The sequence below is a fragment of the Chaetomium tenue genome (assembly GCF_020726465.1).
Source record: "Chaetomium tenue strain MPI-SDFR-AT-0079 chromosome Unknown F5144scaffold_1, whole genome shotgun sequence".
Lineage (NCBI taxonomy): Eukaryota > Fungi > Ascomycota > Sordariomycetes > Sordariales > Chaetomiaceae > Chaetomium > Chaetomium tenue.
Window position 1 is genome coordinate 576,942 of NW_027117329.1, and position 27,298 is coordinate 604,239.

General features: G+C 56.1%; 12 protein-coding genes across 12 annotated transcripts; 7 read left to right on the forward strand and 5 right to left on the reverse strand.

The window, feature by feature from the left end:
• Nucleotides 1–1,581: 1,581 nt before the first annotated feature.
• Nucleotides 1,582–2,772, forward strand: F5144DRAFT_634770 (uncharacterized protein; the record flags this gene model as incomplete). Its single annotated transcript, XM_066792594.1, has 2 exons — nucleotides 1,582–2,349; nucleotides 2,408–2,772. The coding sequence occupies 2 exons, from the start codon at nucleotides 1,582–1,584 to the stop codon at nucleotides 2,690–2,692; spliced, it is 1,053 nt and encodes a 350-aa protein (XP_066647694.1). The 3' UTR covers nucleotides 2,693–2,772.
• Nucleotides 2,726–5,723, reverse strand: F5144DRAFT_634772 (uncharacterized protein; the record flags this gene model as incomplete). The annotated part of the gene is made up of 4 exons (XM_066792595.1): nucleotides 3,321–5,723; nucleotides 2,999–3,113; nucleotides 2,815–2,848; nucleotides 2,726–2,777 (listed from the first exon to the last, which is right to left on the reverse strand). The coding sequence occupies exons 1-4, from the start codon at nucleotides 5,616–5,618 to the stop codon at nucleotides 2,726–2,728; spliced, it is 2,499 nt and encodes an 832-aa protein (XP_066647695.1). The 5' UTR covers nucleotides 5,619–5,723.
• Nucleotides 5,724–5,960: 237 nt separating this feature from the next.
• F5144DRAFT_521739 (uncharacterized protein) lies at nucleotides 5,961–7,274 on the reverse strand (the record flags this gene model as incomplete). The annotated part of the gene is made up of 3 exons (XM_066786724.1): nucleotides 5,961–6,406; nucleotides 6,606–6,962; nucleotides 7,022–7,274. 3 exons carry the CDS (start codon nucleotides 7,272–7,274, stop codon nucleotides 6,078–6,080), a joined length of 939 nt encoding a protein of 312 aa, XP_066647696.1. The 3' UTR covers nucleotides 5,961–6,077.
• A 468-nt stretch (nucleotides 7,275–7,742) lies between these two features.
• On the forward strand, nucleotides 7,743–8,852 carry F5144DRAFT_552893 (metal binding domain of Ada-domain-containing protein). The gene is made up of 2 exons (XM_066787770.1): nucleotides 7,743–8,338; nucleotides 8,413–8,852. The coding sequence occupies exons 1-2, from the start codon at nucleotides 7,780–7,782 to the stop codon at nucleotides 8,763–8,765; spliced, it is 912 nt and encodes a 303-aa protein (XP_066647697.1). The 5' UTR covers nucleotides 7,743–7,779; the 3' UTR covers nucleotides 8,766–8,852.
• A 557-nt stretch (nucleotides 8,853–9,409) lies between these two features.
• Nucleotides 9,410–10,186, forward strand: F5144DRAFT_624616 (uncharacterized protein; the record flags this gene model as incomplete). The annotated part of the gene is made up of 2 exons (XM_066792206.1): nucleotides 9,410–9,940; nucleotides 10,170–10,186. The coding sequence occupies exons 1-2, from the start codon at nucleotides 9,673–9,675 to the stop codon at nucleotides 10,184–10,186; spliced, it is 285 nt and encodes a 94-aa protein (XP_066647698.1). The 5' UTR covers nucleotides 9,410–9,672.
• Nucleotides 10,187–10,284: 98 nt separating this feature from the next.
• F5144DRAFT_552895 (pyridoxal phosphate-dependent transferase) lies at nucleotides 10,285–12,023 on the reverse strand. Its single transcript, XM_066787771.1, has 2 exons — nucleotides 11,038–12,023; nucleotides 10,285–10,948 (listed from the first exon to the last, which is right to left on the reverse strand). The coding sequence occupies exons 1-2, from the start codon at nucleotides 11,885–11,887 to the stop codon at nucleotides 10,392–10,394; spliced, it is 1,407 nt and encodes a 468-aa protein (XP_066647699.1). The 5' UTR covers nucleotides 11,888–12,023; the 3' UTR covers nucleotides 10,285–10,391.
• Nucleotides 12,024–12,131: 108 nt separating this feature from the next.
• Nucleotides 12,132–15,227, forward strand: F5144DRAFT_552898 (pyridoxal phosphate-dependent transferase). Its single transcript, XM_066787772.1, has 4 exons — nucleotides 12,132–12,412; nucleotides 12,564–12,660; nucleotides 12,747–14,116; nucleotides 14,199–15,227. Exons 1-4 carry the CDS (start codon nucleotides 12,216–12,218, stop codon nucleotides 15,031–15,033), a joined length of 2,499 nt encoding a protein of 832 aa, XP_066647700.1. The 5' UTR covers nucleotides 12,132–12,215; the 3' UTR covers nucleotides 15,034–15,227.
• Nucleotides 15,228–15,644: 417 nt separating this feature from the next.
• On the forward strand, nucleotides 15,645–16,834 carry F5144DRAFT_588129 (uncharacterized protein; the record flags this gene model as incomplete). Its single annotated transcript, XM_066789899.1, has 4 exons — nucleotides 15,645–15,814; nucleotides 16,039–16,119; nucleotides 16,153–16,470; nucleotides 16,597–16,834. The coding sequence occupies 4 exons, from the start codon at nucleotides 15,645–15,647 to the stop codon at nucleotides 16,832–16,834; spliced, it is 807 nt and encodes a 268-aa protein (XP_066647701.1).
• Nucleotides 16,835–17,863: 1,029 nt separating this feature from the next.
• On the forward strand, nucleotides 17,864–18,844 carry F5144DRAFT_4788 (uncharacterized protein). Its single transcript, XM_066785120.1, has one exon. It carries the CDS (start codon nucleotides 17,986–17,988, stop codon nucleotides 18,754–18,756), a length of 771 nt encoding a protein of 256 aa, XP_066647702.1. The 5' UTR covers nucleotides 17,864–17,985; the 3' UTR covers nucleotides 18,757–18,844.
• Nucleotides 18,845–19,532: 688 nt separating this feature from the next.
• Nucleotides 19,533–22,778, reverse strand: F5144DRAFT_634802 (ribonuclease H-like domain-containing protein; the record flags this gene model as incomplete). Its single annotated transcript, XM_066792596.1, has 3 exons — nucleotides 19,533–21,241; nucleotides 21,303–22,597; nucleotides 22,672–22,778. 3 exons carry the CDS (start codon nucleotides 22,776–22,778, stop codon nucleotides 19,533–19,535), a joined length of 3,111 nt encoding a protein of 1,036 aa, XP_066647703.1.
• Nucleotides 22,779–23,638: 860 nt separating this feature from the next.
• F5144DRAFT_4870 (uncharacterized protein) lies at nucleotides 23,639–25,485 on the reverse strand. Its single transcript, XM_066785578.1, has 2 exons — nucleotides 23,752–25,485; nucleotides 23,639–23,683 (listed from the first exon to the last, which is right to left on the reverse strand). Exon 1 carries the CDS (start codon nucleotides 25,170–25,172, stop codon nucleotides 23,808–23,810), a length of 1,365 nt encoding a protein of 454 aa, XP_066647704.1. The 5' UTR covers nucleotides 25,173–25,485; the 3' UTR covers nucleotides 23,639–23,683; nucleotides 23,752–23,807.
• On the forward strand, nucleotides 25,382–27,179 carry F5144DRAFT_552915 (beta-lactamase-like protein). The gene is made up of 3 exons (XM_066787773.1): nucleotides 25,382–25,689; nucleotides 25,769–26,628; nucleotides 26,693–27,179. The coding sequence occupies exons 2-3, from the start codon at nucleotides 25,800–25,802 to the stop codon at nucleotides 27,100–27,102; spliced, it is 1,239 nt and encodes a 412-aa protein (XP_066647705.1). The 5' UTR covers nucleotides 25,382–25,689; nucleotides 25,769–25,799; the 3' UTR covers nucleotides 27,103–27,179.
• Nucleotides 27,180–27,298: the final 119 nt, after the last annotated feature.

The following is a 27,298-nucleotide window of genomic DNA, read 5'->3' on the forward strand; positions in this document are numbered from 1 at the left end:
GATGATCATCGATTCTCTATCGCCTGCATATTAACTCGTTCCGTGTTGGTGGACGACTGGGCCCCATGATTAGTTGGCATTGGCATTACCCGGCGACATCGCAACTTAACCAGGGCAGCCCCATGATTAGGCGCTTCGCCGACCCCGCCCGAGCGCCGCAGGTATGGCTGTTGATTTGGCATACGCAGCAATCATGAGGTGTGTGATGCAATGTTCTCGAAATGGCTTCTCGTTTTTGTGTGGCGAGGGACAGATAAATGAGCAGGTGTTCCTTTCCTCAGGTTGACTTGATAGTTGATACCCTCTGGTGCCCCCTGCTGACATCACCCTCTTCGCATCAGACTTCCGACCCGTTGGTAGTAGCTTGATACTCGTCTGGTCATTAGTCCTGGTCGAAGTTGCCGACGAAAGTTGCCGACGCAACAACCTCCTCCACGACTTGATGAGCCACGGAGGGGCTGGAGAGAAAGCATCAATGGCGACATTTTGCTTTGTGTGTCTGAGGTCCACAACATGAATTATCACACCCTCTACAACAGTATTACATGATATCTGGGATCTTTCCCATTGGTACCTATCCACGAAATATGAGTTACCTGGCTTTGTATCCCTTCAAACGTTACAAGTTGGGTCTTCGTCCAATCCCCGGTGTCCCTATCTGCACTGGTCATTCCGTCGCCATGCCCCAACAGGGTACCGATTACCTTGACCACTTCCCGAGAATTTTGGCAATCCCTAACCCTTTCTGATTGCGTTGGCGCCCTGTGTTCTTTCCCACCCCTGTACATATTTTTAGCTCCGGCAGTTGAGTGCCTGTCCGGCCCACTGGCTCTCCCAGTGACGGGATTCGGAAGCCACGGGTTCCGCTTCCCGTCTATTTGCCGCTTACTTCCGTCTTCGAAAGCCCCTGAAAACATCGGAGCCTGGTGTTCAGCAACCTTATCTGGAACGTACATGACAAGCTGCAGAGTTCCAGGCTCGGCCACGTTATCCCCGAAAGAGCGTTGACGGCTTCTCTTTTTGCCTCTTGCTTATCAATCAGCGAGCTGGCGGAGGCCAAGACCCATCGACCCGCCCACTACGATGACTTCCCGAGGTTCGGTTCCACGGCAGTGTTGTATTCGGCGAAGTGGGGAGTCGACTGCCGGGCCGAAGCGGCCATCTTTGACCGCATTCCAACCATTGCTTGGTCTAATGCCGATTGCGCAATACAGGTCTCCCCTGCACCATCATCGTGCATTTGCGGAGTCCCTTAGCCCAGCGAGCCCAGCCCCAACGTCATCGCTCTCCCACTGCTCCTGATTAATTATCAACTCGCGCCACTCCACAGGTTCAAACTCGCCCCGGGAGCCGGGCCCGATGTAGGCCAATCGCCGTAAACCGCAGACCTCCACGGAACTGCGCAGAACTGTTCTCGAGCCCAACCCCTTGGCAATGCCTCGGTATCTGGAATTGAGATCCTTATAAGGACGTCACGCAGCCCAGAAGCTATTGACCTGACCACCGCCGAGCATCCTTTACTCCTCCTACATTCCACGGCGCCTCCATATCAAGCAAGCACCACAAAGACCAACCGCCAAAATGCAGAACAAAACCCTCATCTTCAAGAACATCCCCACCCGCCTCCCGGTCCCCGGCCAGGACCTCGTCGTCGAGGATCTCGGCTTCGACCCCGCGGCGGCGCCCCCACCCGGCGGCGTGACCCTCGAGGTGCTGTACGCCTCGTTCGACCCCTACCAGCGTGGACGCATGCGCCCGGCCCACATCAAGTCGTACAGCCCCGCGTTCGAGCTCGGCAAGCCCATCGCGAGCGGCGCGGTCGGGCGCGTGCTCAAGTCGGACGCCGACGCCTACAAGCCCGGCGACCTCGTGGTCGGGCTCCTGCCCACGGGCGAGTATGCCACCCTCACCAAGGACCGCCTCGCCGCCATCCAGGCCAAGATCCACAACCCGCATGGTCTCAAGGAGCTGGGCTTGTTCCTCGGCCCCCTGGGCATGCCGGGCCTGACGGGGTGGAGCTCGCTGCATGAGATTGGCCAGCCGAAGAAGGGGGAGACTATTTTCATCAGCAGCGCGGCGGGCGCGGTTGGGCAGGTCGTGGGTCAGATTGCGAAGCGGGAGGGGTTGAAGGTTATTGGTAGCGTGGGGAGCGATGATAAGTTGGAGTTCATCATCAAGGAGTTGGGATTTAATGGGGGGTTCAACTATAAGAAGGAGAAGGCCGCGGATGCTCTGAAGAGGTTGGCGCCTGAGGGGCTGGATATCTACTACGAGAACGTCGGCGGAGAGCAGTTGGAGGCGGCATTGGACGCGATGAATGACTGGGGGCGGATCGTCGCGTGCGGCATGGTAAGTTTGCGAGCCAAATTCACGGATGGGGTACAGGAAGGGCTGACAATGGTGCTAGATTTCGCAATACAACGTCCCCGCGGAGGAGCGCTACGGTATCAAGAACCTCTTCTTGGTCGTCAGCAAGCGCTTGACCATGCGGGGCTTTATCGTCGGCGATAAGGGCTTCGCCGACAAGTACGGCAAGGAACACCAGGAGAAAATGCAGCAGTGGCTGGCCGAAGGGAGCGTCAAGGCGAAGCTGCACGTCGTCGAGGGTATCGACAACGCTGCGGAGGGGCTGGTTAGCATCTTCGAGGGTAAGAACTTTGGAAAGGCGGTGCTCAAGATCAAGAACGAGTAAGAGTATAGCAGGGATATGTACAATCGATGTTACCTAGTCTAGAAAAACTACAGCATCGAACACCAATTCCGTCACCGGTGAACCACTTGAAATATCCCTCGCAATGAACAATTCAGACTTACATGGTAGGGTCATAGACAACTTGAGTACCACGAGCTAGACAACGTGACTCAGGACCATAAACCATCCAACCAGTTCCGACAAAGAGGGCTAGACTCCGACAACTTGCCAAGTAGGTAGCCTGGAACACCAACTTCCTCGGTAGCCCGTCATCCCCGATCATCTAGTACCTGTCCGGCTGCTTACGCTTCCTCCCCGTACGCCGCAGGCCGACGGCCTCCGGAGCTGGACCCTTGTCTACGCCCTTACCGGCATGCCCACCCCGCTTACGCCCCTCATCCTCCGTCTTATCCTCCTCAACCTTAACCATGACATCACCCTCACCCTCACCCTCACCATCCCCCCCCACAACCCCCCTCCCCCACCGCACCCCCCTCCTAACCGCCCCCAACTCCCCCCTCCTCAACCACCCCCCATCCACAATCCGCCTCAGCCCCTTCAACAACCCATCCACATCCACACCCAACTCCTCACCACCCCCCTCCCCTTCACCCCCCCGCTCCCGCACCCGCCGCGACTCCCCCCTTTGCCACGCCACCGCCCGCTCCAGCTCATCCGCCACCTGCTCCAGCACCTCCAGCGCCTCGCTCACGCGCTCCTGCACGCCGCGCCGGAACTGTAGGGTGGGTGAGACTTGGGTGCCGGTGGTGGTGGTGAAGTCGGGGTCGGTGTCGACGGGGGAGGGGCTGATGGGTTTGGCGGTGTGTTTGAGGGGGCGTTTGGGTTTGGCGGGGGGTTTGGGCTTCGGGGCGGGTTTGGCTTTGGGAGCGGGCTTCGCCTTGGGAGCGGCTTTGGCTTTGGCTTTGCCTTTGGCGGCGGGTTTGGGCGCGGGTGAGGGTGAGGGTGGGGTAGCGTCGCCTGCGTTGTCGGCGGCGACGTCGGTGCCGGCGTCGGTGCCGGCTGGGGACTCGGCCTTGGTGGCGGCTCGCTCCATGATGCGTTGGGACTTGCGTGGTGGGGGCTTGTCGGATGGCCGGGAAGCCCGGGCGGCGCCCTCGGCGGCTGCTTCTTTGACTGCCATTGCTTGTGCATGTTTAGCAGCCTTTGCATGGGCGGCCTCGGCTGCTTTTGCTTCTGCCGCCCTAGCAGCCTCCTCGTCTTCGGCTGCCTTGGCTTCCGCAGCGGCAACCGCCCTTGCTTGTTCCTTTTCAGCTTCCCTTGCCCGGGCCTCTTCGGCTGCTATACGTGCTGCTTCAGCTTCCCTCGCCTCCGCCGCCTGGACTGCCTCCTGTTGCAATTTGCCGCCTTCTGTGTCCCTGTGATCGCCTCCACCCTCGGCGTCAGGTTTCTCAGTCACGGTGTAGACCCGCTCGGCAGCAGCGGGAATGTCAGTGGCCCCCACTGCGTCATACTGATACCACACTGGGACATACGGTCCGAACAGCCACTTCAGTTCCTTCTTGTACTGTTCCAGAATCTGGTCCTCCCTGTACCTGGTCGTGGAATATGGTATGGTCTCGAAGTCTGGGGCGGGCCGGACCCAGGAAACGTCGCCAAAGTCGTCCCTGTCAGGTACCGGGGTTTGAAGAACCGGGTCGTCGCTCCACTGCTCGATGTACTCCCTGACCCTCTTGATTGCCATCGGAAGGACTTCGTCGCGGAGGAAGAACACGTCCTTGATCTTCTCTTGGACGCCCTGGTGTGAAAAGCGGGCCCCGTCCCCCTTCTGCAATGCCGGGATTTCCCACTTCTTCAGCAGGCTGATCAGGTCGCTCGAGTATGCCAGGTCTTGCCCGGCGCGCAACTTGAGAGTCTTCGAGAGATACGGCGAGAGCTTGCCCTCCACGTTGACGTCGTAGTCCAGGCGGTTCTCCCGGTCATTCTTGCCGCCGTCGTAGACTGTCACCAACCGACGAAGCAGCTCGCCGAAGAGGTGTATGTCCTCAAAGCCCGTAGGACCGGTCTCGGCCTCCTCGCCGCGGTTGCTGATGGTGCCTTGACTCCAAAAGTCACGCCTGTCGTTGACAAGCCCGGCCTTGTCGAAACCCTCCAGGATGATTTGCGGAAAACAGCGTTCAACCGGGTCGTCGCTGTCCGGAAAGTGCAGCAGCACGTTGTGGGGCGTGATAGCGCGGTGCACGATGCGCTTCCACTTCCGCTTGTCAGGCCAAGTGGGCGATTTGTCGCCTGCGCCCTTGTAATAGTGATAGTCGAGGTCGGCAGTGCTGTAGCCGCAGTGAAGATGCAAGATGGCTCGCGAGAGCTGTTCCATGACGTGCCAGATGAACGACTCTGGGATGGGCGACCCGATGCGCCGGTCGCTGTACATCTCCATCAGGTTGCTCAGTGTCCCGCCGTTGTAATGCTGGAAGTACAATGAATAGATGTCGGCCTCGTCCAGATCGTCGTCCACCTCTTCCTGCTCTGGCGGCCCGCCGTACGCGTGCAACTTGGGGAAGTATGGCTCGTCTGGGAGCTGGGCCTCCACGCGAGGGTCTTTCAATGTGGAGAAGCGCAGCTCAGGGGGCGATGGTGTCCAGTAAAGAATGTCGCGTTTCGGATTCTTGAAGTCGCGGTCGTCGTCCTTGAAGGTTGGCGCCTCCCGCTTGAACCGCTTGTTCACGAAGAGCTCATCGGTGTCGATGCTCTGGACCAGCATGGATTTGCCCATTGGATAGCTCGGCTTCAGGCTGTGCATGAGGAGAAAACCCCTGGGGTGCTTCTTCAGCCAGGCATTGGAGCTCTTGTGACTTGAGGCCGGTTCCGTCAGGGGTGGGGTTGGGAGTTTGATGTGAAGTTGGCGGAAGATGGCCGGTGTCACGCCGGCGTTGGTATCCTCGGTGCTGGTATCCTCGGCGTTTGCCATGACGGATGGCCGGGTGTTGTGTAGGACTTAAGCTTGTTCTGTATCAGTGGTCCCTTAGGGCAAGTCGATCTACCGATAAGTTTGGACACTTGTAAACAACTAAAGTGTACAATTCGGTGGATGATCAATGCTGCCTGGGCGACGACGCATCTACTTGAAGATCCGGGTTCCTTGTTTGCAATATTTTCCGGCACAGAGCTCTTCTTTGTTGCTACCCCTATTCGTTCCGCTTCCGGCATCGGAACTGGCGGAGCTGACAATGGTCGTCAACATTCATGCAGATTTCGATCTCTGGATGAAACAAAGATAATCAGGCACAGTATTAACAGTTCCGAAAAATACCAGCAATTTTGAAACAAGTGATGATTCCAGCTCCGCGATGACGGCCAACAATCCAATCCATCAGCTCCAATACGTGTGTAGATGTATCAACTAGCACCACGGGCAGATCGCCAACTGTTAAGCAAAATCATCAACATTTATCTTCACGCTTTCCTTGAGGTCCGTCCAGCCCGGGCGTCCCATATCCTTCAGCAGGACCTCAGCTCGCGGAGCAGGGACGATGTGGCTGGCGTCAAGCTCGGCGTCCTCAATGTCGCCAGAGAAAGCTCTGTCGGGGTACAACCCCTGAATCGTGCGCTGGATACCACGCCAAGTGTACGGCTGGGCGTAGGCAAAGATGCGCTCACCCAGAACTCCCGGGTGAATGAGGGCCGCCACGTGGAGGCGAGCGTTATCCTGAACATCAACGAAGAAGTCTGGCATCTGGGTCAGGTACTGGCCAATGGCTCGCTGCGGGGTACGCTTACACTGAGGGCCATTGGCGACAACGTCAACATTGCCCTGAAATATGGCCTGGATCATGTAAGATATCGAAGGATGGCCTTGGTGAGTCGGGTCAAGGCTCCTGCCGAAATTCATGCTGGGGAGGACTAAACCACGCTATCAGTAACCGAATGTATGTTAGATCTCGCATCGTTGTCCTACTTGTGTTTAGCACAAAGCCCGGTTTGCGCTCGGCATGCCACTTCCATGCCTCCTTTTCCACCTGCATCTTGCTCGTCGCGTACACTGCAAAGCTGCGCTCCGGTCCATATGGTGGAGGGCCCCACGCTTCACGGCTTGCTTCGTCGTTCCATGTGTTTGTATCAATGGTTTGGGCAACCCCCCGCTTCGCGGTGGCAGCCGCTGCGCAGGACGAGGTGAGAACAAAGCGTTTCACCGAGGGTTGCTCCGCCGCCGCATTCAGCAGGCCAAGAGTCCCTGCCACCATGGGGGTGATCACCTTGTTAGGGTCCGGATCCATCGTCATATCAGAGGCGGCGTGCACAATGCCGGATATGCCTACGGATATTGATGAGTGGTCGGGTCGAGTGCGAGGTGTGCGGCGGGGATCAACATACCATCGAGGAGGCCGTCAAAAGCTCCGGGCTTACTGATGTCAGGGACTTGATCAACCCTGAACTTTCCTGCCCCATAGTTGCGGTCAAAAAGAAGTTGAAGCCATGATATTTTGGAGATGTCTCGAGTCGTTCCCGTCACAAGATACCCTTCAGCGAGCAGCTGATCGGGGATATGGCTACCAATGAAGCCACTAACGCCAGTAACAAGAACCCGAGAGCCGGGCAACAGAACGGGATTGTCGATCGTAACCATGATTGCAGTTTCGAAATAGTCCAAGGTGTGCTGATGATCCGAAATAACACATCATGACGGACGGTGGGAAGGGCCTTATATAGATTATGCCAACGATCTCACAACCTCCACATCCCCCTTGTACACCCAGGTTCATGACTTTTACTTCCAGCTCAACGCTGTTCATCGCCCCACCTTCAAAGACCAACGCCTTCTTTTCTCAAGAAATGTCAAATTACGCCTTTCCTACTTGCCGAATTTGATGTCACAGTTCTCCGTGATAGTCATGGCATGGGTCGGAGAAACTGAGTGGCTGTTACCATTGGTCACTTTGGCAACAAGGTCATCGGCGACGGGTCGATTCTGGTGCAACGGGCCCACATTGAGTTGTCATATCCCGTTTCATTGGTCACTTTGGCAGCATCTTTGGCGGTGATTCGTCAATTCGAGGACCAGGAGGTCAGTTTGTGGTGTTTCTGCGCCCGGTCTTTTTCTTCCCGTCACCTCCCTCTAACTGTGATCACCGATGGCGGTGCTGGGACTTATGTACTTGCAACCAGCAGTCAACATGTTCGAAACTCCACACTCTCGATGGCGAGCGCTCGAGATGCGCAACCCGCGTGCAGCTTCTGCATTTCTGTACGGTGTCAAGACAACCCACATTTATTGCCGTCCGACTTGCCCCTCTCGCCTAGCACGCAAGGCAAATGTCGTGTTCTTTGACTCGGCGAACGAGGCGGAGTGCGCTGGGTTTCGAGCTTGCAAACGCTGCAAGCCCTCACAGGCGGACTTCGAACCTCAAGCCAGTCATAAGAAAGCCTTCCGAAAAGCTTGCGAACTCATGGATGCCGCTGAAGGAGTCCTCACCCTCGAAAGTTTGGCGGCCAGCGTTGGCTTGTCGCCGAGGTATCTCCACGGGGTATTCAAGACTGTCATGGGATTTACCCCTAATGCGTACGCCATGAGAGTACGAAAAGAAGGGTCTTCCCGCAAGGGGCTTTCGAGTCAAGAAAGAGCAGCGGCATTTCTCCAGGATGGGGGGCCGCCGCCAAGTAGGGAGGTAGATGAGGGCACAGCGTCGCCATGTAAGATTGCCGAGCGCCTTATTCCCCATTGTGAGAATAATCTGACTGCTAACTTGGGTGTCATGAAGCATTAGACCTTTCGTTCATCGATTTACCATTGGACGGGGACACTGAAGCTGGCCCGGCTTCTCCGGGGACGCCTTCATACCGACATACGGGAAACCGTTGCCAATACACAGCTCCAGTCCCAAGCACCGGCATCTTCGATGACTTCCCTCTTTGCTTCGAGGAATATTTTGACGTATCCCCCTTATGGGATCCGTCTTGTTTAAATTATGGGGTCATTGCAACTCATGGGGCGGGGGATGTTTCCCCGATCGACAATATCATCGGGACACAAGGCGAAGACGCTTTCAGGATGATGTTAACCGATCAACCAGGCCACCTCAACTGTTGTTCCAATAGCCGTAATCTAGACTCTGACTAGATGTTTCTTTATCATATACTATTTCATATCAATGCAGGATTGGGCCGAAACCTGGTCCAAATTCACGCCGTTGATACAGGTTTGGCGAGTTTCATAACTCCCATATCACAAAGGGACGCCACCTACTCGTTGCTTTCCGTTTGTCAATTTCGACATGCCACGCTTGACTGAACGAGAGAAGAACGGGGACTCTACGTTTCCCTATCAGATTGTTTCCAATGAAGCGGGGTATCGAGCATATTCGCCAGTACCTACATGTAGCCAAGCCATCCTTTGCATTGAAGGAAGACATCACTGGGCCATGCCATCTCCGTTAAGGAACCGCAGTCATCCTATCACATGCCAGCTCCCAGGTTATTTTCGAGTGTGCCCACCGATGCACGTTCATTTTAAGGCATAATTTAAGGACCGAGATGTCGACTGATTACGCCGAGCTTGAATATGCAATGTCTGTGTGTGGCGCCGGGCAACGACTGGGGGCGAAAAAAGCATATCCCTTCTCATTCTGGATGAGGAATGTCAGCAGTATGAGTCTACAGTGAGGTAATGAGAGCCATATTCGAAGAGAATTGGTTGTAGGATTTCTGAGATACCACCAGAAACCTGATTGCCAACCTCCTATCACACCGCACAGAATCGGGAACCCTGAGTCGGTCAACTCATTGGATGTTTCTTTTTGTAACAGTGGGAGGGGCCAATATCAGAATGTGCCTACCGTCCAAGAGTAGTCGGTGGAAAGGAGCAGGAGAAAAAGTATAAAGATATCCTGGGTCCCGCATGTTATCATTCAAACGTTCGATCACAGCATACCAGCTTTCAAGGTCAAGCACCGTTTTCCCCAAACTCAAACCAAGACTTCAACTCTAAATCCCCCTATCCCACCAACACACTCTCAAAACACAAAACAATGCAACTCACCACCCTCCTCACCCTCACCACCACCGCGACCCTCGCCTCCGCCGGCGCAGCGGTTCCCGGCCAACTGCTACGGGAGCGGCAGGAGGGTCCGAGCGAGTGTGATAAAGCACTGCCCTGCAACCCGGGCCAGTACTGCTGCTACAACCGCGGCGACACCTACGTCATCCAGGTGTGCAATTCGCAACGCCGCTGGACCTTGAGCGCCGAGTGCGGCGGTGTTGGGTGCTGCGCGTCGGGTGTTGGCGATACCAAGTTTTGTACTTGTTAGGGTGGGTCGGTGGGATCGAGATGATGCCTGTGGCGGGGTGTGTCCTTCTTCGCGTTGAGGGTTTTCGTTCTTGCAAGGGATGGGTGGTTTGTAGGGTTAGGCCGGGGTATATCAGCCCCGGTTGGGCCGTCTCATGCGGTCGATTCATCTTCATTTTCGTTGGATTGAGATGTTATCCTTCTTCGGTATTGGATATGTTGAGGCTTCGTGTTTGCCAGGGAAGTTATTGAAGTGAGGGGGGGGGGAAAGGGGTCCAGGGGCAGGTGGTTGCCCTGTACAGTTTACCTGTTTCACGCTTTCTGGGGCTTATGGATGGGATGCCTCCGTCGAGTTGCCGCAATGTCATTCGTTTGGTTTTTCCTCCCTCCCTACTTACTTAGGTCTTGATAATCCCCGACACAATCACATGAGAGCGCAGGCTTTGGTCTGGTAACTGTCCTTTATATTTTTGCCTCCCTAGTCGCGCGATCATGCGTTGATGGTTGGCCCTCGTCAGTTTCTATCGCCACCCTTCCTTCGGACTCGTCTCCGCGATCCAGGGCTTTCAACAACCACTCTTCCATCGCCTTGATCAATCCTTCAACTTCAACCATGGAATTCTTGGCATGGAGACATATCCTAATCCTTTCTTCTCCTCTGGGTACGGTTGGTGCTACGATGGGGCGCACCATGTATCCTTTAAGCTGGCAGTATTTGGCTAGATCCCGGGGCCGGGAGGTAAGGACAGGAATGACGGGTGACCGTGGTTTTCCGGGGCTGACACGTAATAGTTCAGGAGGGGGGCGATGGCGGGCGCACACCACGAGGAGGAGCTTGTGTGTCCCTTGCACAAGAACATCCAAGTGGGACTGTAGCTGCTTTGCTTGGCCTGCCGCAAGGAAGCTGTACGCCGCCTCAATGCTCGCGAGGGAAGGGAATGCCATGGCGGTTGTGTAGATGAGAGTCCGCGCATAGTTGATGAGATAGGAGCGAGTCGTGGGCGAGCACAGTACCATACCTTCAATTGTCCCAACCCACTAGTTAATATCACTTTTCCTAAGGTGGCCACCATGGACTTGACAAGGAGGAAATGAGAGAATAGTTTACCTCCAGCGCAACCGACCGCCTTCCCAAAACCCAGTACCCTTGCCCACACCCGTTTCTCGAGGCCCAGTTCACTCACCAAGCCCTGGCCACGGTCTCCAAAGATACCTGCGGAATGTGCCTCATCGACGATGATGTAGCCGTTGCCTTGAGAAAGATAACGCTCGACACACTCAACAATGTCAACCAAGGGGGCGACATCACCATCCATGCTGTAGACACCCTCGACGGCGATGAAGACATTTCTCTTTCCGGATTCGAATTGGCTGCCGTCGGGTTCCTGTAGTAGACCCCGCAAGACCGCCTCCAGGGACTTAGCTATGGAAGAAGCACTCGAGTCTCCCGGGGCGTCCCAGATGCGGCTATGGGCGAACGGGATGCGTTTGCTGGCTCTACTCAACCGCATCCCATCATGCACACTCGCGTGTATCAAGATGTCATGAATGATCACATCGCCAGGCTGCGGGACGCACGAGAAAAGACCCACGTTGGCGTCCATGGCCGAGTTGAACAGCAGAGCGGCCGGGGCCCCGTGGATGTCGGCCAGCATGCGTTCCAGAGATTCTGCAAATGGTGAATTCCCATCCAGCAGCCTCGAGCCACCGGAGCCCAACAGCGACGATGGGCGATTGTTGTGGCCGGCGGTGGTAGGTGATACGGCTCCTTGGAGGCGAGTTAAGAATGCTTCCTGCACGGCGGGCTGCGAAGATAGCGAGAGGTAGTCATTGGAAGAGAAATCGACTGTGCCATCTGGAACCGTCGTCAAGCTCCTCAGCTGGTTCCGTGCACGTCGGCGGTCGAGAAGGGAGGCAAGGACGTTATCGAGCGCGTTGTTCAGCGCCTTTTTCGACATTTTAACGAATTGCCCGTTTCCTGGCTTTTCCTCTGCCCGCTCGCGGTTTGAAGGAGCAATTGGGTTTAGAAATCGAGCGGAACTAGCCGAGAGTTACCGAAATTATTTTTAACATGTGTCACACATGTGCAACTCAACAAAAGTAGACTGGAGCCAGAAGTGGTGCCGCCGAAGTCGGCTTGCATCGGACTTGGGATGTTAAATTGCTCAACCGTTTCCCAGGGTTATTCGAGGGTTGAGAGCCCTACCGAATATAAAACGCTCAATCCGGGCATTTCTTGCCGAAACACGCTACTGCGTGGGAGCAAGGAAACCGCGACGCATCCCAATGCCTTTAATTCCGCCGGCGAGGTCGCTGCTTTGGCGCTCCCTGCGGATCCATCAGGTCTACGGAGCCAACACCGAGGTCGGCAAGACAGTGGTTACCACTATTCTTTGCAAAGGTGCTCACAGGCTCTGGGCCGATGAAGAGACGTCTTATTTGAAGCCTGTCTCAACAGGGGCGGCTCTCGATGCCGATGACTTGTGTATGTAAACCTCTTGTGATTTTAGACGGAGATCGTAGTAATAACCATTCCCTCGTTTGTGCAGATGATCTGCCCTTCTCCTTCATGCAATGTGACCTCTCAGCCATGCTACATGGTGTTGCAGCAATATGACTTATGACGACCTGCAGACACATCCAAAAGTTTGCTCCCGAAATCAACAGCAGAACGCTGTTTCAATATGAACTGGCCCTCAGCCCTCACATTGCGGCTCAGGCCTCGGGGCAGGTAAGTTGCATGTGGGGATTCGAGTTCTGTCCCGTCGAAACAACGAACTATCACGGCCTAGAGGGACGTGATCTAATTGTCATTAGCCCATCGTCGCCGATAAAACCGTATTAGCAGAGATTTCGAAATCAGCAACGCGCCAGGCGTCCCGTGGTCCCGGATGGCTTTTTGTCGAGACAGCAGGAGGTGTGCACTCCCCAGCTCCATCGGGCTCAACTCAAGCAGACCTGTATCGGCCGCTTCGGCTCCCTGTCGTACTCGTTGGCGATAGTAAACTCGGCGGTATCTCACAAACCATCTCGGCATTCGAATCCCTCAAGCTGCGCGGCTACGACGTCGAGATGGTGCTGCTATTCCGGGAAGGACAGTTCCAAAACCACCAATACCTTGCCGAATACTTCAAAGACCAACACAACATCCCCGTCATGACATTTCCCGAACCTCCAAACCGCATCCGCGGCGACACAAACGCGGACATCGCTGCAATGTCACGGTACTACGAGTACAACAGTGGAAACGACAGCAACTTGCACGAGATCCTTGCACACCTACACACCCGCCACAACAACCGCATATCACGTCTCGAGTCCATGAGCAGCAAAGCTTCCGAAACAATCTGGTACCCCTTCACGCAACAAAAGGACCTCATCCCCTCCAAAATCACCACCATCGACTCCGCCCACGGCGACTGGTTCCAAACCCTCACCCCCCAGCCCCCCACCACCACAACCCCCCCCTCCCTCACAACCCCACCCCCCCTCCTCCAACCCTCCTTCGACGGCTCCGCCTCCTGGTGGACGCAAGGCCTGGGCCACGGCACCCCCCAACTCTCTCTCGCCGCCGCGTACGCCGCCGGCCGCTACGGGCACGTGATGTTTGCCGAAGCGGTGCACGAGCCGGCGCTGGCGCTGGCCGAGACGCTGCTGAAGGGGATGGGGAATCAGCGGTTGAAAAGGGCGTTCTTCTCGGATAATGGCAGTACGGGGGTTGAGGTGGCGGTGAAGATGGCGTTGCGGGCTGTGAGGGTGAGGGGTGGGTTGGAACAGGAAGGGGGGGGTGGAGAGGGGAGGTTGGGGGTGTTGGGATTGCGGGGGAGTTATCATGGGGATACGATCGGGGCGATGGATTGTTCGGAGCCGTGTGTGTATAATGAGAAGGTGGAGTGGTATGAGGGGAGGGGTTTTTGGTTTGCGTATCCTGTGGTGGAGTACAGTCGGGGGAGGTGGAGGGTCAAGTATCCCGAGGAGGTGCGTGGTCTGGCTGGTGGCCGTGGGGGTGCTTCGTACGGTTCGCTCTCGGATGTGTTTGACGTTGAGGCGCGAGAGGGGGGTGAAGACGGGAAGGTTTACGAGAAGTTCATTCTCGCTACTCTCAAGAAGCTCACGGCTCAGGGGCATAAGTTCGGAGCCCTCATGATCGAACCCGTCGTCCTGGGAGCAGGCGGGATGCTTTTGGTGTAAGTGCCCCTTTCCGATTCTCGGGGGAGAGAACGCTACAGGCTCAAAAGACATCACAATCTGACGGGTGTATTTACTTAGCGACCCGCTGTTCCAACGAACTCTCGTCAAGGTTGTCCGGCAAAACCCGACCTTGTTTGGTGACAATTCGGGTCCTGCAAAGGCAAAGACCGACGAGCGCGCCTGGTCCGGCTTACCTGTTATTTTTGACGAGGTATTCACAGGCTTGTACCGGCTCGGCCGGTTTAGTGCAGCCTCATTCCTCGGCGCGGATGCGGACATCTCGGTCCACGCCAAGTTGCTAACGGGCGGGCTCGTTCCGCTGAGCGTGACGCTTGCATCCGACAGCATTTTTAACGCCTTTGCGAGCGAAGACAAGAGCGATGCCCTCTTGCATGGTCACAGTTATACGGCCCACGCGGTTGGATGCCAAGTCGCTCTCGAGAGCCTACGAGAGTTGCAGCAGACAGAGGCCCGCGGGGATTGGGATTGGGCAAAGGCAGCGCACAACCAGACTGGAATTTCCTCCCAAGCCAAGCCAGAACGGGCTCCAGAACGCCGTGTTTGGTCCGTTTGGAGCCCCGAATTCGTCTCCTGGATAGACCAGCTGCCGAGTGAGGTTGTGAGCGGCGTTTGGGCTCTGGGGAGCGTTTTGGCGATCCGGATTACCAGCCCAGATGGCCTGGATAGCTACAAGAGCAGTGCGGCCAAAGCTGTGCAGGCAGCACTTCTACAGAGTCGCGGAAACCCTGGGATCGACGGGTCAGACGACTCGCCGTGGAACGTGCACACCCGTGTGTTGGGTAACACTCTCTACGTTATGACAGGCCAGACAACGAGCCAGGAGAGTGTCCGGAGGTTGGAACATTCATTGCGCCAGGCCATTTTGGAGGCGCAGAACGTAAATGGCAAATGAACGTGGTATGGTTCACACTTGGCACACACAGCACGCAAGGGTCAATGTTCCGCTAGAAATGTCGAGAGAGGGGGGCGGCACGTAGTAGTTTGCGTAACTTGCTTAGGTACCTACTGATCTTACATTGACCAAGCCCGAAATCGCAATGGAGGCATTGTATGGATAACTTTGTAACTCTCGCTGTCCATCCATGCCTTAGCACCGGCATCTGCCGCGGACGAACCGGATCAACAGATTTCAGCCAGTCCCTAACTAAGCCGTAATGATGTCTGGTTCGCAGGCCCGGCAGGGTTCGCTGGAATCTTCCCTGTTCCTTTCTCATCAATAGTCTCAGCCCGGCCGAGTTCGATTGGCCTAAATCAAGACCCTGTCGCGCCTAGGGACATTTATTGGGAGCCTTGGCGCAGACATCGACAGGGCCAGGGGTTTCGGGGGGGCCGGCGGCTGGGTTTCAGTAATTACCACGTGAGCTTTGATGCTCAGGGGGCGGTGCCGCAACAAAACACCAAGAAGATCGATTGACGAACTCCCTTTCATAGTTGACGAAGAATCTGTGAGACTCCAGACCACATGACAGTAGCCAAAAATCGGTGTGGCTGCAACGGACCGCCATGGGCTGGACCGGCGAAGGGCCGTCGCTGTTCGCGTTTTCCGCCGGGATGCTTGGGTTCGCGACGCTGGCTGTGGCATTGCGGTTTGTTTGCCGCGGCTACATCCTACGCGTCTTAGGACTGAGCGACTTATGCATGCTCCTTACACTCTACGACGGGAGGCACACGGGGTTATGTCTATGCTAATGACCATGCTAATTCTTTAACCCGGCTCTTTTCTCTTGCCGACACTTGCATCCTAAAAATCTGTATGTCCGATCTCCATCCCCTTCACGCAGTGTTAGAGATCGTATCCCTCTGGGTCAGCACCTGATGGGGAATTTATGGTGTAGATGCCTCCAGAGGGTTGGAACTCCCCAAAGCCCCCGCCGAGCTTACTCCGGACGACAAAGAGTTCTTCTTCAAAGTGGGTTGTGATACACCCTTCCTCGACCTTCGGTATTGCAAAACCACCGCACCAATTGGCTGATGAATGGTGAACTGCTACTTCCTAGATGCTATACACGAGCAAGTTGGTCGTCAACCTCAGCGTTGTCCTGACCAAAATCTCCGTCCTGCTCCTCTTTCTCGACATCTTCCTAACGTCCTGGCCACGGAAAGCGACGCACGTCCTTATCCCCCTAACGTCGGTCTTCGGCATTTGTGATGCCGTAACAAACATCTTCGCCTGTCTCCCGATCAACTCCTTTTGGAACCTTGACCGACCCGACCACCGATGTATCAGCATTGGGGAGGCGAAGTCGATCGCGGACGCTGTCATAAGCTTTGTGCTCGATGTCGCCATCTTTTGTCTCCCGCTCCCCTTGATCTGGCCCATGACTCTGCCGTAGCGCCAGAAAGCTTGGCTCTACTTTGCTTTTGCCTTGGGCCTCTTGTAAGTTTCGTTAACCCGCTTCTGTTTCTATCTAGGAAGTCCTGTATCTTTTGTTTATGGTATCTAAGATTTGCGTAGGGTTTGTGCCGCCTCCGGGGTACGGATTTACCTTGTCATGGGCGGCATCGGGATACCGACCGGAGAGGCCAGTCTTCCATATTGGGTGGCTACCGAGATTAATCTCGCCATTGTCGTCGCCTGCATCCCGACGCTTCGCCTCCTTGTGGTTAAGATCTGGCCTCGACTGTTAGAAACAACAGGAGACGCGAAAACCAGCAGAGACAGCCCTATTTCTCAGCCGGAGCAAGAGCGTTAACGTCGCTGATATTGATGCGTTCCACTTCTGCAACTAGAACCGTGTCCCTAACATGGCGCTTGTCTTACTCACTTTGCCTATATCCGCACCCGCAATACTACTCTAGTCGCTGACCTCAACCACACGCTAACGAAGATGCTTTGAATTATGAGATCCGAGGCGGGTTTTGGTGACTCGTTGATGCTTGAAGATGGTTTCGTTGGGCAGCATAGCCAAGCTGATCTGCAAAGACGTTGGGTAAGTACCTAAGCTACGTTTCTGTTATAGAGATGCTCCTTAACATCACGTTTGAGCAGTGTGAATGGTTGACTACCTTACCTAGGCACAGAACGGATCACTTACGTCGGGTGTTAGCGCCTCTTCTACCCATCACTTGGTGGAGCAATCATTTCCATGCCTGCATGTGGTTCACTTAAACAGCAAGGCTGGTTCGACGAAAAGCAGTAAGCACCGAACCACCCTTTAGTATCCCTATTACCCCAGCAAATGAACGCAAGGGTGACCTATTTTGTGTTTACAGAGGTAGCTTACCATGAGAACTGCCTCGTTTCCGAGATTATCGATATAAGGCCGAAGATGACGGTCGATAACGGAGACGTAAAGGAAACGCGGGCACCAAAATGGTTCGACCGCCACAAAAGTCATTAAGAATCCTACTCGGGGGGGCCAGTGGATTCCACTAGCATGTCGTGGCTGGGCTCGAGTCATGAATCTTACCCGACATTCGTTCGGAGCTTGGCCATGCTAAGCTCTATTGGGCAAAACATTGTATTTGTACTTCTGGAGGCGAGAGTGGCGCAGGCCAAGGCTGACTGTCATGTCGATGCTTCGCCCCAAACAGAGAAGAGTGATTGGGTGGTTTTGGCAAGATCGTTGCAACAAGCCTGGCACTTTGAACGTCGTCATATAAACTTGGACTCAAGCACGCGAAGTTGGGCAGGTATATTTATTCAAGCCCAACCGTCAACTTGTTAAAGGTGGCAGCAACCAAGTATTCCACCGCCCTTTTTATAGCCCCTGCGTCACATCACAACGCCCGACCCTCGACGTCATTCTCGAAGACTCCCTGGACAGCAACGCCTTCACCATCCACACCGCAACGACCACCACAAACAACCAAACCCCCCAACCCCCCAAACCACTCCCCAACCATGGGCTCCTCCCACTCGCAACCCACGCCCCTCACCCTCCCCCCCTCCCTCACCAACAACCACACCCTCCCCACCCGCATCTCAGCCGCCTACCAAAAATCCTGGCGCAAAATCACCCTCCTCCTCAGCGACGCCTCCGACCCCGCCAACACCCCCACCTACACCCTGACCCTCAACCAAGGCTGGTACGGCAGCATGACGATGCGCGCCGGGCCCGACGTCTCCGGCCCCCCGCTCGCTACGGCCCACCATGCAGGGCGGATGCGGCAGGATTTTTCCGTGGGCCTGCCCGCGCTGGGGAAGGGTGGGGTGCAGAGGGCGGAGGTGTTGAGGTATGTGGTGGGGTGGCGGCATGAGACGTATTGGTTTGCGATGGCGGTGGGGGGGGATGGGGGTGGGGTGGAGAGGTTTGAGTGGCGGCGGTCGAGGGGGGGTGAGGTGAAGGGGGTGAAGAGGGGGAGTGGGTGGGGGTGGAAGTTGGTGAGGATGGGAGCGGGAGCGGGAGCGGGAGAGGAGGATGGTGGGCATGGGCATGGGGGGGATGAGGGTGCGAATGGGTTGACGAGCGATGGGAAGGAGGTGGTGGCGGTGTGGGCTAATCCGGGGACGCTGAGCTTTTCGAAGGTGGGGCAGTTCGAGTTCAGGGGCAGTGGTGCTACTGGCGAGCTTGGTACGCTGTGGAGCATCATGGTGGTTATGAGCTGCATGTGCATCTGGCAGAAGTCGATGCAGAGTGCGGTCACAGCAGGCGTCGTGGCCGGGGCGGCATGAGAGTGTCCGGTGTATGGGTCGGGAGGAAGATCAAGGTTCTAGGACGCCATTAAGTGACAGCCTGAGTTAATCTTTTGTGGGAGTTTACGCGGGACGCAACCAACTTGATACGCGTCGTTGTGGTCTTGGATTGCGGAAGTCGGGCGTTCAAGCACGTGGATCACCGGGCATTTTGTATGGAATCATGCACTGAGATACTCGGGGAGATTGTGGTCGAAATGCAGAGAAGGGTGGATCAGCGGAAGTACATAAGAAACAGTATTAAATTATTGTGGTGCCTGGACATATCGATGTGGTTGGTTGTAAGCTACCACTATTAATGACGGCCAGGTGTGCTTTTCTCCTCATCCCCTGGAAAAGCGATGTTCTGGATACACCCCATGGTAACGGAAACTAGAAATACATCGTTTGCCAGCAAAAAGCAGCATCTTCCTTGCCCTTTCCTGCCATACCCACAGGATATAGACCACCATTGAGCACCGAAAGGAGTTGGCGATGGTAGTTGTGGCACTTGAACGACACTTGGTCCTTGGTCGGGCTGGCAGGATGTGAGGTGGGCAGGGAGGATAAAGTCAAGCCCGCATAATGTAACCAAATACCGAGTGAAGGTTGCCTATATCGATGAAGGCGTGCCTGGCAACAAGACGGTAAGGACAGAAAAGAGGAAAAAAGACCAATGCAAGTAAACGACAGCAAACGCTACCTAGGTAATTTACAGAACCGCTAATGTCCACAACCGCTAATTACACAACCGCTAACTTAACAATGCACCCCCATCAGATGTAAAACATCGAATCCTTCAGATCCTCCGCCACCTTGATCTCCTCCAGCGCCAGCCCCGCCGCCGTGTAACACCGCGCCCGATCACAGACCTTGTCGGCCAGGCGGGCGGGGGTGCACACGCCAATGGAGCGCGTGGACCGGCCAAAGGCATACGACAGGGCGTGGGTGAACGCCTCCAGCACATCCGCGGCGTTCTTGTACGGGGGGTTGGCGGAGGGTCTGTTCCCCTGGACAGAGAAGGTGCTGCGGAAGAACTCGTCCTTCACCACGACGTAGTGGGCCGGGCGCGCGGTGCCCTGGATGGCCTCGTGCGCCTGCATGTAGAACTCCCAGAGGAACTGGCTGGTGATGGACCGGTCGACGACGGTGCCCGGGCGGGTGTTGCCCTTGCTGTCGGCGTGGTCGGCGGCGGTGGGGAAGAAGCGTGTGTGGTGGCGCTTGCCGACGACGATGATGGAGATCTTGGGACCCGGCTGGTTCTTGCTGCCGTACGCGGCCGTGCAAACAGAGCGAATCCCGTTGTACTCGTTTTCGGCGACGTGGCTGTACTGGCCCTCGGAAACGCCGTCGCGGTAGATGATGAGGGCCGCGGGATATTTCTTGTGTCGCCCATAGTAGCGGTCGAGGTGCGGTTGGAGGAGTGTCTGGAAGGATTGCATGCTCGTCACGATTTCTTGATTTTCTCGGTCCTGGAATGCTATGGTGGCTGGCCACTGAGCAAGATGCTCATCAGCGTTTGCGACCATGCCGATGATGCTAGGGGTGGCGTTTGCTTTGTTTGCACCCTGCGGCGAGTGTGTGACGTCGAGGCCAAGGACCATGGCCTGCCACTTGGAAAGGATGGTGGAAGTAGGGAATTCCAATGTGTGGTTGATGCCTCCTTGCTTGAGGTTTGCCTTGAGTAGGATGTTGTCGAAAAACTGAGAGAACTGGAGGGGACCAGCCCTGAACTTGCGCGCAGCATTAGGTTCCACTATACAAACTGTATGGATACCGACTGTGATGTCGGCCGCAGCTTTGACGGCGTTGTACATTTCGGCGCCTTTGTCGGGCAGCATCACGAAGAGCAGATTGCATCCTTTGTTGTGCAGATCCTTGAAGTGCTTAGCCAACTCTTTGCGGCGAGTTTCAATGGTCGAGTTCTGTGTTAGCTCTAGTGGCGGGTAAAGGTAACGGTCGTCCATATGCCACTCGTCTTGGGGGTTGAACCCGCGCTTGGCCATCAATGGCCGCAACTGTTTGTCCATTCTCGTATAGTCGGCGTCGTACCATGGGAGCTTCCCGAAGGATACGAATGTCCAGGCCGCCTTCCGCCCTTTCTTGCTGTACTCACCGACGTCGAGGAGGTTCCACTTGCCAGGGGTCGATTTAACCTTGGTTGTGTTGTATTTGACGCCAGGCATAGCAAGAATGCGCCCTTGGGCTCTGGCCAACCCGGAAGCAGGATTGAGTAGTTTCGCATGTGCCGTGGGATTCTTCAGACCAATCCTGTCGAACCCGTCCACCGTGATGCAGTCCACACTGCTCTTGGGTCCGAGCTGCGCGAACTTGATCATCGCCTGGGTTTGGGTGTCCGTCAACTTCGGATGGTAGGGCTGCCCGGGGAGAAGCTTGCAAACGCTCACAGGGTAGTACGTAGGCCGCCGAGCACTACCTAGGTTGACAACAAGTTCATCTTGTTTCGGGGTGTACTTGCGGTACTCTAGAAGCTTGGTCAGTTTGAATCCCCTGAACCACATCTCTCGGGTAAAATGGAGCCTCACTCTGCTTGAAGTGGTCGTAGACCGTAACATATCCGTCCCCGGGTCTGGACGGATCATAGAACAAAACCTGCGCACACTGCACTCCATACGCTGGGGATCCTTTCACAAATTTTGGCGGGGGGAAGGTCGTGGAAGGATTTCCCTCAGGTGCATCCTTTGACGGACCATCTGAGGTCGTCGCAAGTCCGGATATAACCTTGACGACAGGCTTGTTGTCGTCACCATCCTTAACGGTCCGGTGGAGCAATTCAACCCGCAGCCCCCTCAAGATGCCATGCAGTTGCGCGTGCTTGCGGGGGTGTGCGTATCCAGCATCTCTGATCCATTCCCCGAGCGGTTTGCTCTCAAAGAAAGCGCCGTGGGTGGTATTGATGTTAACCCATGCCTTTCCTGCCCCAAAACGAATGCTGGAAAAGTAACCCCGGATTGAAGCGATGCCCGACTGTAATGGCTGCGTAAAGTAGAAGTTGGGGTGGTCCTTCGGCAGCGTAGTGTCATCTGTGAGGGGGTATGCTTTACTGGCGACGACCTTTTGCGTGGGAGGCTCGATTGATTCTTTGAACTTGGAAAACTGCCGAAGCCAGATGTTGAGGACCTGAGCGAAGACCGCTTCCGGGATGGCTGTTGTCTCAGGTCGAGTGTCCGAGCCAAGATAGTCCAGCAAATCGTCCAGTTTGAGGGGGTTTTGTACATCACTGGGCTCCATAAGAGCGACCCTGTATTTTTCGAGCCTGTAGTTTGACCTCACGCCCTTGTAGTTGACGGGGTACACGAGGTCCTCGAGAGGGGTGGTGCTGACCATGATGTCGCGGTAATCTGACGCAACTGTCCCCCGGTTAAAACGGTCCTTGAGATCCCGATCGTCCCCAAGGAGATGGGCGATAATGGCAGCACGCTTCATGCCGGCCGGCTGCACGGCGGTGTCGCCGTTTCCAGGTTGGATGCCGGGTTCGCTGGGAGGGTCGTTTGAGTTAGGGTTCAGCGTCAGCTGGTCCGCAACCTGAGAAGCCAGCTCGGCTGCTTCATTGTTTGATGACTGTTCAGCCGGGACCTTCGTACTGTCTTGTTTCTTGTCGTTGTTGTCCTTGATTCTCGTGATGCTGATTGAGTATCGGTAAAAGAGATGGCCCCGACCGGGTGTGAGCGCAACGTAGTTCGCCCACAGAGAGACCGCCTGGCCGAGTGTCCCGTAAGCCGGACGTTGGAGCGCTTGAGACTGCTGTGTTGTTGATCTTGGCTTCGCGGCAGTGCGGTCTTCCAACAGCCGAACATTTTCTAAAAAGGCACAGCCATTTCTACAAGAATGTTAGTCCTTGGCCAGCCCGGCATCACATTACATGATCGGCCGTGCATGGATAGAATCATTTACCTGTAAAACTCATTGGGAGGTTTGTTGTTGAACTTGTTGTTCTGGTTGTTGAACTTCTTGTTCTCCTGGTTTCCGAAACCTTGACCCCCGCGCCCACGGCCACTCATCGTGATGCACAGAGAATAGGGCTCGGTGTAAAGGTAGTTTCTTGAAGTCTGGAGGGCAAGAGAGGTCGGGTGTAAGGGGTGAATGAGGTAACTTGGATAAATAGTGGCTGCAAATCCAGGTGTGCTGGAGAGGGTGGTGCTAGGACACGAGCGGGGGCTTTGTGATCGAGGAGTTGAGAAGGAAAACGGCCCGGGGGGACCTGAGGTGCGGGCTGTGCTTGAGAAAATGGTCAAATCCAGAACGGAAGCTGCGATCACAACGGGGCGAGGAGAGGGTTGGGGCAGGTTGGGGTAAGATGGAACTTGAGGCGGATGTGGAGGCACGGAGGCAAGCCATCTTAGAACTAAGGTAGGCACGGGGGAGCGTGGGGAGGATATACCTCGGGGATAATGGTCAGGGGCACCATATTGGATGATGCGTTGATGCTTGTATAAAGTGAGTGTCGTAGCGAGTTTGCTCCGCAACTCAAAGCCTAGGTAATTTCTTGGTGCGTTGAATGTATGAAGGTTTGGCAGGCATGACGGTGGCTTAGACTACAAACGTTCTGGGAACAGATTGCCCATCCAACCCTCGTGGTCAAGCTAATTTTTTCCGAATGATGGACTGAGTCACAGAAAGGAGCTTGGCCAGACGGAGTAGCCAAGCTTCAAGTACCTTATTGTCCAAGTTGTGTTTGCATTCTGGTGAAATCGAGGCAGGTGTCGTCCTGTTGCTAGTAATATCACTACCGTGCCAAAGTTCCTTCCAAGGACAGTGCATGGTTTGCTGCCGGCGAAAACAACCACAGGAAGGAAACAATTGCTAGCATAAGGAAAGGGCGAGCAAAGCTGCGCGAGCTGCGTATCCATGTATTTGCCGAAGAAACACGGGCGCCAGATTGCCTGCCTCGCACCTTTGCCAGGAACTGTTCCCACTCACTCCGGTTTGTCAACCACACAAATGGAACTCAGGAGCACCTTGATGGGTATTCACCTTTACGCAAGTCGACAACATGTTCGATTCTTTCTCTAGATTCTTGTCGTCTCTTGCTAGTTGATCCACCCTTTCGGTCCGCCCCAAGTCCCCTTGACCATGGACTTGTAATACACCCATGGGAAGAAATCCTTCTTGAGATGGTAAAAGGCGCGCCTTGGTGTCGCTTGATCCCAGCCCACCCGGCTGAACGTCTCCTGTGGGACTCCACCGTACTTGAACTCAGCCAACATGACCTTTCCATATTCAGTCAGCAGCGGGCACGAGGTGTACCCGTCGTAGCCGGGCCGGGACTCGCCGCCCTCCATCGCCTTGACGAGATTTCCGACCAGCACCGGCGCCTGGGCCGTGATCGCCGCGGCAGTCTTAGACGTCGGCAAGCTGCTGGCATCGCCGGCAGACCACACGTTGGCGAACTTCTTATGCCTCAGCGTGGCGTCGTCCACATCCACAAACCCAGCCTCGTTCGCCAGCGGGCTGTTCTTGACAAACGCGTGCGCGCCCATCTTGGGGACGACATGCATCAGGTCGAACGGCCTCCGGACCTTGTCCTTCCCGTCAGGCCGCGCGAACACGGCCGTGTTGCCGTCCACCTCCACCAGGTCGTGACCGAACAGCCCCTCCACGCCACGCTCCTGGCGCAGGGCCTCCAGCGCGGCACTGTACTTGGGCACGCCAAACATGACGGGCAGGCCCGTCGCGAAAGCAATCTTCACCGGCGACGCATCATCATGCGCCTTGTACAGCCCCGCGCGCTTCCAGTGGTCCAGCGCCAGCCACATGATCTTCTGCGGCGCCCCCGCGCACTTGACCACGCCCGCGGGCTGCGTGAAGATGGCCTGCCCCGAGCGCAGTCGTTGCACGGTAGGGAACACCTTGCCCACCGTGTCGAAGGTGTAGATGCACGACACGTTGGACTCGGCGTTGGACACCGCCTCCGGCAGGCCCTTGATGCTGGCGAGGTCGACCTTGATGCCGGGGGCGACGACCAGTTGGTCGTAGGTTAGTTTGGAGCCGTTGCCGAGGGTGACGGTGTTGTCCTCGGGGGTGAAGGTGGCGAGGTAGTCGGGGTAGAGTTTGAGCTTGGGGTCGACGAGGGATTGTAGGGGGCGCTTGAGCTCGTGCTTGTCCTTGAGCCCGCCGCCGACGAGGGTCCAGCCGGGTTGGTAGTGGTGCCATTCTGCTGGGTCGACGACGGCGATATCATCTTGTGAGAACTTCCCGGTGCGTAGGAGCTGGTGGCTGATTGTGAGACCGGCTGACCCTCCACCGACGACGACAACCTTGTGATTCCGCGCTGAGTTGACTGGGGAGGAAGAGACTGAGGCGAAGGTCCGGTATGTGGTCGGATGGTTGAGTGTCTGCTTGGCAGCAGCCAAGGCCTTGGCTGTTTGCCTTGTGAGTAGCCGGCTGGGGGCCATGGCGATGATGTGGATATGGTGAGAAGGGAGATCTCGAACGTGGCTGCCAGGAGCCGCCGTGATGAGCGCCTTGGTGGTGATATTGGAAAACTACAAAGGGCTGAAACTGGGACATTGGTCAGCAAGCGAGCCGTGCACGAGCACGCCATGCGCTAATTTACGGGAAACCGGCTGATTTGCCGCCTAGCCAGTGGACCCCGACTGTTCAGCTGGTTGCCGAGTCGCGGAATCGAAGCTTCTCCGTGGCGCCACCATGGTCTGACACCTACGGTCCGGCTCACCATTAAGGGGCCGACCCGTCCACATCCGTACCCCGGGGAAGCCAACCTAGATCCTGACCAATTTCTATAACGGCAAGAGCTTGCCTTCGACGGTTACTGGAGAGCCTCTTGCTTGAAAGGAGGCGGCTCTCGCGGCTGTCGGCGGGTGCCGGTAGTAACCCCTGACTCCGGTCCGGGCCACGGGGACGGCGAATTTGAGGTGGATCCCCGGTATGCCGAATCGACCTTGAAATCAGGTGAGTCGGTAGTATTCGGCTCATGGATATATTCCTGTGATCCGAGTTTTGAGTCTAAAGCAGAACCTTCCTGAATCAGGCCGCCGTGAATCCGCAGAAACACATTGAAGATGAAGAGGTTGCCGTTACGCATGTGCCTTGAGACGAGATGGCAACCCACAGCCACTTCTCGTTTCCTACTACCTCATACTACCGCCGATCAAGCCACGGTGCCAAACCTCGGACTCGCCGTTAACCAAGGCCGCCGGATCCATCACCAAACACATCACACGCGATCACAAAGAGGCCTCTCACATCGAACATCAAGACCTCGCACCGACCCACAACCCCAACTCTCCCTCCCCCCTTTCACAACCCCCAGCCACACCCCTCACCGAACATACACCACCACTACCACTACCACTACCACCACCACCACAACCACCACCAACACCCCGGAACCCACCATCCACAGCCTCTTCGACCCCCAAACCTGCACCTGGCAATACCTCGTCGCCGACCCCACCTCCCACACCGCAGCCATCATCGACCCAGTCCTCGACTACAACCCCACCACCCGCACCATCTCCACCACTACCGCCGACGCCCTCCTCGCCCTGATCCACGCCCGCGGCTACACCATCTCCCACATCCTCGAAACCCACGCCCACGCCGACCACCTCACGGCGGCGTTTTACTTGCAGCGGCGGCTGGCCGCGGCGCAGGGTGGGGACGGTAATGGTATGGGGGGAGGGCGGTCGCCGCCGGTGGGTATTGGGCGGCGGATTGGGCAGGTGCAGAGTTTGTTTGGGGAGCGGTATGGCGTGGAGAGGGCCGAGTATGAGGGGGTGTTTGACCTGTTGTGGGAGGATGATGCGGTGTTTGGGGTGGGGGGGTTGAGGGGGCAGGTGGTGCATCTGCCGGGGCATACGCCGGATCATGTGGGGTATTGGATTGGAGGTGAGTTGCGTTGCGTTTCTGTTGGGGGGTTGTGCGCTGGTGAATATGCTGACGGCTGTGGTAGATAATGTCTTTTGTGGTGACTCGTTGTTTCATCCCTCGCTCGGGACTGCGAGGTGCGATTTCCCTGGCGGAAGTCCGCAGGCCTTGTATCAGTCAGCCAAAAAGCTGCTGGCGCTGTCGGATCATGTCAAAATCTGGATTGGTCATGACTATCCGGTGGAAGGAGAGAGGGAGCCCGAGCCCTGGACGACCGTTGGTGAACACCGCGCGAGGAATAAGCATATCAAGGACGGGATTACCGAGGATGAGTTTGTGCGGATGCGGAGCGAGCGGGATAAGAATCTAGCGGCGCCGCGCTTGGTGCATGAGAGTTTACAGGTGAACATACGCGCGGGGCAGCTTCCCAAGGTGAGCGCGGCGGGGACGAGGACGCTCAAGGTTCCAGTGAATGTCCAGGGAGAGGCATGGTAGGGAGACAAAGGCGACGATTATATTTAACGGACCGTAATATATCAGCATGGTGTAAAGATGACTAACAATATCTGGAGGACTCTGATAATCATCATTTCTGCACTTCGTAAAGCCGTGTGCCCCCGAGCTGTTGGCTCCAACTAGCCACGAGTTGTTTTAGGGGCGACTTGACCCCAGGCAAGTAATGCTCCTCTAC